Source organism: Rhinolophus sinicus, linkage group LG09 (genome assembly GCF_036562045.2).
Source record: "Rhinolophus sinicus isolate RSC01 linkage group LG09, ASM3656204v1, whole genome shotgun sequence".
Taxonomy (NCBI): Eukaryota; Metazoa; Chordata; class Mammalia; order Chiroptera; family Rhinolophidae; genus Rhinolophus; species Rhinolophus sinicus.
The window spans coordinates 49,046,956-49,057,908 of NC_133758.1; the positions used below are offsets into that span (position 1 = coordinate 49,046,956).

Sequence of the window (10,953 nt, forward strand, 5' to 3'; positions counted from 1 at the left end):
TAAGATTACTTGTCATCACTACTGCTTACCAATTACCTCACTATATGCCAGTAGCCAAGCTAAGCAGTTTACTGCTTCATCTCATTTAATCCTCAAAGCAATCCCAAATTATTATTATCCTCATCTCTCAGAGGAGGAAACTGAGGTTTAGTGAGGCTAAGTAATCGGCCCCAGGTCACACAGCAAGAAAGTGACAGAGCTAGGAATTGACTGGTAACCGAGGATTTGAAACTGGATGTGGAATCACTCAGACTCTAGGGCTTTGGCTCTTTTCTACCTTCTCACGTTGACAAGGAGGGGATTTCTTTCTGCTAACATAGTTCATGCCAAATATGAAATCAAAATCGTGGTAAGTCCTTGGAGGACTTCTTAAATAAGATTCTAACTTATTTATCAGACACATGGTAAGTATACGCTATGCATATTTTAAACTTCCTATTGGAGGGACTGTGTCTCAGGTAGGGATTGTTTTGTTCACTTGACTGAACTTAGTTTTTATTTGTTATAATTTCATGCATTTTAAAATTGATTATCCTAGAATGTCACAATGATGTGAAACTTCTTAAGAGGATATTTGATCTCTATTGAAGCTCTGTTACTTTGGCCTAAGAATATCGGATAGAAGTTCACTGCTCTTAAATTCACAAGCTTGCTTTCTGATATAAACTTAACATGCAGAAGGCTGATTTGGTGTTTGATTACTCTCTGACGTTTAATCAAAGCACCTTTTTAGTTCCTCTTTTCTCCACTGCCATTCAGCACGAAGTACACTCGGATGTTCAGGCCCCAATGAGCAGGACTACAAAAGCCTTTGCTGGTTACTCAGCCCCATGAGAACAAACAGGAAGAGGCAGGGAAGACTGAAGCCTGGAGATCGAGGTTAGCCCAATGGAAGGATTTCCTGAGAGAAAAAGGTGTGGAATAACAGCATGGATCTCCTTCTGGAGGCAACCTTTTGAAAAGCTCGATTTTAATTTGTTATGATTTAATGAAATGCAGCTGGCTAGCAAAAGTGGATTCAGTGTTTTCTTAGAGTTGCCCCAGTGTTCGATTTCTGTGACAGGCTGCAACTATTGATATCTGTATCCCAGAGAGTGAAATGACCTGTTGTGGGTTTTCTTTTCCTTAATGAATAATGTCAGCAGCGTAGCTCTGTATAAATAGAAGTTTGATATGAGTGGATAAACACGGCAGGTTTTATTTATGTTTCTGGTTACATGGGTCACATCGAAGTAGAAAGGCAGTGACTCTCTCAAAAAAGCATGGATAGATTAATAAATAAGAGGATGTAGTGGGGGGGGCGGGAGCCAGGGTTCTCTGATTAGGTACTCTGCTTTGGCTACTATTGCAGGCTCAAGGGGAACAAACAATGAGGAATAAAATTTAGCTCGAACCTAACGAACGTATATAATCTAATGGGGGAGATTGGCACAAAGCTGATGATCCCATTTGGAAGGGTTTCTTAATCGCAGTACTATTGAGATTGGAGGCCCATAACTGCTGTAGGGCGTCCGGTGGACAGTAGGATGTTAGCAGCATCCCTGGCCTCTGCCCACTAGATGTCAGCAGCACCACCCCACCCCCACACTTGACAACCAAATGTATCCCCAGACATTGCTAAGTGTCCCTAGGGGCAAAATTTCTGTTTTTGGGGAGGTGGGTGAGTACTGTGGGTAACAAAGGAAAATCCAGGATGCTCCAGGAAGTGAGGAATGATGCCCAGGCGGCCCTGGAGTAAGGTGGGGTGGGCAGGGAAGGCTCCCATGGTCAAGGAGGTAACATTGTGCCATGTGTGAAGCATGAGTGGTGCTAGCATGTGAAGCAAGGAACCAGCATGAACAAAGGGACAGCATTCTAAAAACGCAAGGAGTATGTAGGGTGATCAGCTGCTACCTCAGCGCTGCTGGAAGGTCAAGTGTGTGTGCGTGTGTGAGTATGTGTGTGTGTGTGTTACGGGGTAAATGGAGGGACATGAGAATGTGAGGCAGGCAAGTGTGTGACCATGGCCTGCAAGAAGGACAGCTTAAGTGGTGGGTTGGTAGGAACAGACTTTCAGAATATTCTGGTCACAGTACCAAGGATGGATTAGAGTGAGCTCTAGAATGGCAGCAGGGGGCCCTTTAGCTGTGCTACTTTACTTTCCTCACTCTATTTGATCCTCACAACAGGTCTTTGAGGAGGCAGCATAATTATCCCACTCGCAGACCAGGATGTAGCAGGGCTGAGCCTCACCTGCTCAATTCCACTAGCCTACAGGAGAGCCTGACCAGGCCCTTCCCTGAGAAGGTGCCTGAGGCCTCCTCTGAAAGATGAAATAGACTAGGCTTATCTGATAAAGTTCTGTCCAATGAGCTGCCGCGATGCAGGTTAAATCAGGGGATTCTGTGATCAGCTCATGCACAAATGTGGGTAAAGTTCTTTGGAGGGCTGCATTAAGCAGAGAAATGTCAAAATACAGTGATAGAGAAGCAGTTTTAAACAAACAGGACAGCCAAGTGCCTTCTGCATTGTTCTTTTCTCACATCAAACTTCCATTGGGGCCCAAATGCTTATTCATTTTGGTGAGCATTTATTGAGCACCTACTGTGTCCTCAGAATTGTTCTAGGGCACTGGTGGAGACAAGGAGCTTGAAATCTAATTGAGCCAAAAGCAAATGTAAGCTGAATGAACAGAGTGAGACAGCAAACAAACCTGAAGAGAAAGGATTTTTGAAGAGGAGCTTGACTTACAGAGGGAAGCAGTTCTATTTGGATCTGCCTGACAACCTGCCCCTGAATTTCTCGCTTTCTAGGAAAGCATATTTTCCCCTGGGAAGAGCTGATTGGCTAAGAGGAAGTTTCCATGACTGGAAAGGGCCAGGCTTGCCCTGTGCTGATGAAGAGCCTCACACTGGAGGCCCTTGAGTGGGACTGGCTGTCTTCACCGAGTCCTGTCAGGTGTCCATTCAGAGGCTACCTGAATGGGAACTGTTCTATTCATTGTGGAAAGATGTTCTCTGCATTTAATGTGTATTAAGTCACTCAATTTCCACAGCAACCAAATGCTTATTTTCATTTTACATACGAAGAAATGAAAATACAGACAAGCTAAGTAAATTGTCCAAGGTCACACAGCCTTTCAGCAGGATTGAAACCCAAGGTGCTCAGCCACAGCAACCTGAACTTATGGCATTGACTGCCAGGTTGTTGCTACCTCTCACTGTGGTGGCTGAGAGCTGGAAGGCTGGGGCACGTACCAATCAGAGTAATAATAGGCCAGTTTACTAAGAAAAAAAAAAATGTGCAGAGGAAGGCCGTGTAGTCACATGGTTGGAAGAGAGCAGGGTTTAGATCAGAAGATGAGGTGTTGATGATAACGTTGATACTAATCAATTTTGTAATTGGAGTGTCAGTTAATACCACTGACGATCAGCTTCATTATATTTAACATGAGGTTAAAAATCTTGATCTCACAAGTCTTATGAAAATAAGATAGACTATATAACAGCATCTGAAACAGCTCTTGACACTGAGTAAATACTCTGTAAATATAAGGTGAGTGAAAGATAAGTGCAAGATGCTTCATGGTTATAGCGTTGATTGGCCTTGAAGAGAGGGTAAAGTTCATGAATAAGGACAAAATAAAATCAAAGGAATGGAGAATGTTCAGTAAATGAGTCCAGGGACATGTGTGTGGGGGGTGGGGAGAGGCCGAGAGTATATATATATAAAAGCATTTATGTAACAGCTATTATTTATTGAGGTTTTACCACGTGTCATCACTGTACTATGGGTCAGACACCATCAGTACCCATAAATTAGGGAATTTTGTTGTATACTTTGAATTTCGTCACTACATGCCTTTTACAGATGCTTAACCACGTGCTGTTCTGAGACACAGTGGTTTAATACAGCCTCTCTGCAGATGTCTGTGAAACCTAGCAACAAGCTGTGCTTGATGCAAAGATGTGGCCAGCTCAGAATGTGCAGTTCTTATTTGCTCTCCCTTCTTGTCTGCCTTCCCAGACGCTCCCTTACTTTTGTTTGCCTGGCTTATACTCCTCAATAAAACATTAGATCCATAGCTTCTCCCTCAATCTCTGCTTTTGAGGAACCTGGGCTAAGACAGATTAAAATATACACTTTTTGTTTGGTAAAACAAAATATATTGAAGTAGATATGCATAGAAAAAGATCTAGATTTATATCCAAAATGTTAATTGGATTGTCTCTCTTCATACCTTTTTGTATTTTCTATTTTTAAAAATTTAAGTCAGGAGAATGGTTATTTTAACACACTATTTAAACATACATATTTCTTTCTTCCAAAATTAATAGCCATGATGTGTAGACATAAGCTGAAAAGCCATAGTGAGAATTTAAAAAAAATTGTTTTCAACAGATATTCCATTAGAGTGAATTCAGGAGTAGCTTTGGATGTTTTCATAACCTACTATTTTCATAACCTACTCTCATCATTTCAGTTTTATTTTATTTGGGATTAAAGAAATAATAAATGTCAATTTTTATATGTTAGAACAATCATCAATTGGAATATACAAAAATGTAGCAAATACACAGAGCATACTAAATACACTTCAATTATCATACAACTTCCTTAGGTTTTAAAGACAGCCACATTACTTACCATGCCCTGGAATTTCAAAACCTTGTCCAACAATGCGTCCTTCTGAGACTTATTCCAAACTGAAATCTACTCAGCGAGCTTTGAAAAGTTTCTTTCGGCAAAAGGTCAGATGTGTGGTCTCCATAGTGAATCACAAAGCCAACAGCATTCCCCGTTACATTTTTAAGGTAAGTGAAATAAAAGCTGCCTTGGATTTTGCATGCTTTCACCAGAAAAGAGGTTAAATGTGACTTTCACTTCCCTACAGTGGTCTCGTGTGTAGTGAGAATCCAACTTGCAAAGTGGGGAGGGGCTCTGGGAAATCATCCCCCAAAAGGCCTATTTCATAGATGACAACAGGGCCTGAGAGACCATGAACACTCTCAAGGTGACCCATGCTCTGGCTGCATAACCATGGTTAACTAAGTGGGCAGTAAATACATTTCAAAAACTTAGCAGAAACAAAGTCAGCTATTCACACAGCTCATCCATTTGACATATGAGAACCTCGATAGAGAACTGAACTATTTTTGGAGGGGATTAAATCCATTACGTCAAAGTCTTTTGGAATGATATTTCAACTTTTGCTTTTCCTAGCTGTGGTGGTGTAGAGCAATTAGGGTTAAGTACTAATTATGTAGTTATTTCCATGCATGTAGTTATGTAGTTATTTCTCTCATATGTTCTCTCCAGCGCACCCCTTAGCAACTTGAAAAGAAAGAAAAAACAAAAACAAAACATAACCTAGCCATAGTTGTTCCATCTTTCTACCGGGCCAAGTCCAGAGTCTTCAATGGTTCTAGCCTAGGCTGTGGACCTCAACTAACTGGGTTTGAATTCTGGTTCTGTTACTTACTGACTAGATACTTAAACTTGAGCGAGTGACTTGACCTCTGTCTTCATTTCTTCATCTGTAAAACAGAGATAATTTTAATACCTCTATCCTGCATGTAAGGTGTCTAGGGCAGTGCTTTACATATAGTAAACATTTAATAAATGTTAGCTATTAATAAATGCTCAAAAAGTTTTTATTGAAAAAAATGTGTTATGAGGAAAGAGAATTGCCACAAAGAAGAAAGCTGTTGATTTCTTGCTCAAACCATCCCAGCTCCTGCTGTTTCCCACATTTCAGGAACTCTAGCACAATTTCTCATGCTCGTGGAAGAAAAAGAGGGAAAGAAGTAATATAGCTAGCTTATTTTGAAACAGCATCACCCTACTGCCATATGAAATTTGCAAATATAAGGCATGGTTTGCTGCAAACATTTAGGGTACAAATTTAGCCACATTACTCCACCCCTCTGATTAATAGCTAGAACACTCAAGTGTCCCATTTAAAAAAATTCAAAGTCTTCAACTTTGTGCAAGAATCCCAGGGTCCTACTCAAGCAAAAGGGGTCAGATCTCTTTCAAATTCCAAGTAGAGTGAGAAGAGGCCTTGAATTTTTATACCTGCTGCTCCTGCCCAGATGCTAGCCAATCTATGGATGGGCCCGCAGATTCCCCAGGTGGCGACCAGTCAGGGCCCAGCTCAAGCTCCTGGCTTGGTGATTACAGCTCTGAGACCATGGTCATAGGACCAGCATATCTCTCTAGGACATACAACTGCTGTGCTGGGCTGTGCACCTGGGCTACTGCCAGCAAAAGCCACATGCTTCCCAGCCAACCTCGCTCTCGATACAGACTGCAAACCCTTTCCTCAGAGCCTGGGTCATTAACCTTGTATTAACATATTGCATCTCCCATTAATTACCACCTATTTTTATAATTTTTCACCTATACAATGTGTCTGCCTCCTCCTCAACTGTATCGGTTTTTCAGGGTTGCTGGAAAAAAGCACCACAGACTGGGTGGCTTAAACAACAGAAATTTATTTTCTTATAATTCTGGAGGCTACAAGCCCCAAGATCAAAGTGTCAGTAGGATAAGTTGCTTCTGAGGCCTCTCACCTTGGCTTGCAGATGGCGGTCTTCTCCCTGTGTCCTCATGTGGACCTATCTTCAAAAAGTCACATTTTGAGGTACTGGGGGTAGGATTTCAATATTTGAAATTTTGGGGGTGGGGAGGGGCACAATTCAGCCCATAACACCAATTAACTCTACTTACTTAGGGTATAGTTTTTTGTTGTTGTTTTTTGTTTGTTTGTTTTTTTATTCAAGAAAGGGTGAGTGAGTGGAAAGAGAGAGAAAGAGGCAGAGAGAGAGAGGTGTATTCCCGTAGAGGTCTCTCTAGAGTAGTTTTTGAGGACTGTGGGTATCCCATGCTTGTCTTGCTAATATAGTCACTCAAGTGGCTGTTCAAACACTTAAAGTGCATCCTACTAACCTCTGAAGCCCACTGTGAAAAGCTGATCCCAGAGCGTCTCTGGTTGACATGGAAGTGGGGGATCCAGACCTCCGTTACTCTCTCCTCACTGAATCGGCTCTGACAAGCACTGTGTAAAACCTTTGGCCTGGAGAATTCCAGATGTCCAGGCTACTTCTGCTATTTTTTTTTACAACCACACAACTCCCCAGAGTTTGAAATGGGTGCATATGATATCTCTGATGATCCTTAACTTTAGAAGCAAAGGTCTGCCACTAGCATTTAGCCCAGTTTTACTCTGAAGTTCGGATGAGTTCCAGTGACCATGCAGACAGACTGGCACTTGTGTGGCCAGCTTTATTTTTCCTCTTTGCTTCTTTTTGGAGGTGGGCTTGTTAATCACCCTGCTCAGCTGTGATATCCAAGAAAAGCTGAGAGGGGAGAGTTAGATGCAGCCTCCCTGTGACCTGTTTGCACACACCAGGCTGATAAGCCCAGGCAGAATGACAGTGACAGCTGCCGGTGGCATTCAGAGGGTTTTGAGCAGTTCAGTTCCTCAGCCTCCGGGACAAGTATAGCATTACAGCCTGGCTGCCCAGAGAGAAACCACCTAAACTCGCCCTCGGGGATGGGCCTGGCTGTTTCATGGCCACATCACAGTGTCCTGGACACCTGCAAGACCTGACCTAGACCCTCTGTGAGCTTCCTCCGCACTGTACTGCCTGGGCGCCCTCCAGTTCTCACCTCTACCCGCGCTCCCTGCCTGTGACAGCCAGGAAATTAGCAGCTGGGGTAGGACACGATCCCAACCTTGGGTGACAGGTGGGAAAGGGTGGAAAGGAAGGTAAATGGGAGCCAAGCAGTCAAATGCCGGCTCCAAGGACAAGGGCCCCCAGGGGATGGGGCTCCTGCGGAGGAGGCAGAAATTCTCCGCGTGGGACGACGCGCTGCTCTCGGGAAAAGACCCGCGGTCCCTGCTGAAGCGGGGCATGTGCCACATCAGCTTCAGCCTGGTCACCAAGGGAATGACAGACATCCCCGATTTTCTGTGGGGCTTGTCTGAGGTCCAGAAACTCAACCTGTCTCACAACCAGCTCAGGGTTCTGCCCCCTGAGGTGGGGAGGCTGACCCGGCTGGTGGTTTTGAACTTGTGTGGGAACCGCCTGAAGAGCCTGCCCAGAGAAATCAGCCTCCTGAAGGGCCTGAAGGTGCTGTTCGTCAACATGAACTGCCTGACCGAGGTACCAGCGGAGCTGAGTGCCTGTAGGAACCTGGAGGTCCTCAGCCTGTCGCACAACAGCCTCTGCCAGCTGCCTGCCAGCTTTGCCGACCTCTCCAGAGTGAGGAAGCTGAACCTCAGCAACAACTGCTTTGCTCACATCCCCATCTGTGTGTTTGCACTGAAGGAGCTGGATTTCTTGCACGTGGGCTCCAACCGCCTGGAAAACATTGCCGAGAGCATCCAGTGCCTGGGCAGCCTGCAGATCTTCATCGCTGAGAACAACAACATCCATTCCTTCCCACGGTCGCTCTGCCTCCTCACCAGCCTGGAGCTGCTGAACTTGAACAACAATGACATCCAGACCCTCCCGGATGAACTCTACCTGCTGTGTCGACTGGCGAGGATTGCTTGGAATCCCATGGACAAAGGGCTCCACATTTCCCATAACCCGTTATCCAAGCCTCTGCCAGAGCTGGTGGAGGGGGGCCTGGAGATGCTCGTCAGCTACCTGAAAGACAAAAAACACAACTGACGTCGCCACTGGAGGCAGGAGCCGTAGCCCGTGCGCTGAGTCTCTGTCAACTGAGTACTTCTCTAGTCTGAGCTTTCTTCTCTTTCTGGTCGCGTGCGTCAAGGCTTGTGTTGATGATATTTGTGAATCGTTGTGGAACACCATCCTAGGCAAACGTTTGCGTTTATTAACTCTGTATGTTCCTAGTAACCCCCACAATATCTTGTTCCTCTCATTGTAAAGGTAAATTGAAACAGGTCTTTGGTTTTTTTTCAGAAGATCAATAATTGTTCTGATTCTCTTGAGAAGCACTGGGATTTGGACTTTGGGATAGTGGTCGGCAGGTCTGATTCAATGGAATTCAAAAGTCAAATATTTGCTAAGTATGTGCTGTGTGCCAAGTACGGCATCAGGCATTGACACCATCTGGTTTCAACCATTGAATTGGCAACCTGCAGCGAAGTGGCGACAGCAAGACAGGCTCCTATGCCTGCCTCCACCAAGCATTACTTGGGACCAAAGAGCAAGCTGGAATCTTGCTCTCCCGGCAGTGACAAAAACAGGCAGAGCTTTCCCTTTGAGCTCTGGGGGGCGGGGAACGATCATAGGAAATTTATCTCTAACAGGATTGTAGAGTAATAATCAAGCTGCTCATGTTTACATCTGGTGGTGAGTGATGGGGACAGCATGATGGCTTCAGATAATAAATGCAAACCAATTTTAATATGCGGTTTCACCCTTCTTTCTTAATCCTCTTGCAAGCTATCTAGTCATGTCCCTGAGCTTTTCTAGAGATGTCAGCCAATGGTTGTCATACTTTTCTAACTTCACTTCTCCATTCTTACTAGATTTGCCCTCTCAGAGATGAGCTAATAAATGGGGGCATGGCCAAAACGCAGGAAAGAGGAGGTAAGGCATAGACCAGACACATAAAAAAAGTAATTATTCTTTTAACATTTAGAGGAGGGTAATATTCACCACTTGGTTTCACATATGGACATTTAAAAAATGAGTTTAGTGACGTTTAAAAGTTATAAGGACAAAAAACTCTGTAAAAATATTGTTTTGTTTTGTTTTTTAATTGTAAAAGTACATAGCTGTTAGTTAAATGCAACCTCAGGATGAGCAATTGCAGAGTTCATTGGATCTTATTGCTGTCACAGCAACTAAGAGCCCCCTAAGACATTACTATTTATTGAGAATTAAAGAATTAGAATGAAAAGGTGGCAGTGAAGAAAGTGTAGTACCTTCAGATCATTGGCACTTTTGTCTACACGATGTAGTTAACAATATCAAGACAGGATGTTGAGTTGCAGTCAAGACTTGTCTAACTTCTTAATACACTTAGCTTAATTCAGTTTAAGTTATATTTGTTAGCACCTTCTCTTTACTTCACTGGGTTGGGAACCAGAGCAGAGTAAAGCCCTGTTTCTTCCATCAAGGAGCTCACAGTTTGGTGAGAGGGACAGAAAGTCACATGGGTTCCTACAATGTGCAGCAAGTCGTGATCCCTGCTCAAGAGAAATGTAAGCAATGGGCTGGATCAAGGATAACGTCCTGGGTGGTGCAGACAAGATGGAGCCCCAAAGTCTCAGGAAGCAAAGAACAGTAACCAAAGACCACGATCAGGAGGAATCAGTCAAACCCTTAATTTACCACAGCCATCTCACACTAATTCCACCCCCTCACACCTCCGCCCCCTAACCCCGCCACCACCTCAACCTCTTTTGGAAAGAGCAGCAAACTGCTGGGGCAGTGGGTAGCTTATTCTCAGGTTCTGAGTTTAGGCAGTTTTAGTATGGAGCTACCGTCTTACTTCTAAGAGCTGTTCAAAGTGGGTACATATAATTTAGTCATAGGACAGGTAATTTTCCTAACAGACTTCAAAGTCAATTTCCCACCCATAAAAGAGGGAAGCCAATTCCTGCTGTTATCATCAGCTATCATAGTTCCATTAGCACATTTCTGCATTGAGCTTTTCTGTCAAACCACTGCAAATAGATCTTACCATTGTCACTGGGAGGCAGCTGAAGTCACTTCTAAATTCCCCCTCCAGCAGCAACCAACCAAAGACCTGCCTCTCCCTGCCAGGCACATATAGGCACACTCCAGTATCCTCGCCCACGATAGCTTGCTGGAGCTGACTATTTAAAGACATCAGTGGAATTCTTACTTGACCTCATGATTCAGTAGGAAATTGCAGGGCGAGCCTTCCTCTGCAGAGCAGAACCAGGCAGATCACTTACTGAGCATTGGCTGAAGCACATGCAGCTGTCAGACAAACACCAGTGGACGCCAGAATCACGACTGC

General features: G+C 44.1%; 1 protein-coding gene across 1 annotated transcript; it reads left to right on the forward strand.

The window, feature by feature from the left end:
• Positions 1–6,741: 6,741 nt before the first annotated feature.
• Positions 6,742–9,366, forward strand: LRRC30 (leucine rich repeat containing 30). The gene has a single exon (XM_019755701.2). It carries the CDS (start codon positions 7,758–7,760, stop codon positions 8,661–8,663), a length of 906 nt encoding a protein of 301 aa, XP_019611260.1. The 5' UTR covers positions 6,742–7,757; the 3' UTR covers positions 8,664–9,366.
• The last annotated feature ends 1,587 nt before the right edge of the window (positions 9,367–10,953 follow it).

Coding starts and splice junctions, on each gene's coding strand:
- LRRC30 (XM_019755701.2), top strand. CDS start 7,758: ATGGGAGCCAAGCAGTCAAATGCCGGCTCCAAGGACAAGGGCCCCCAG.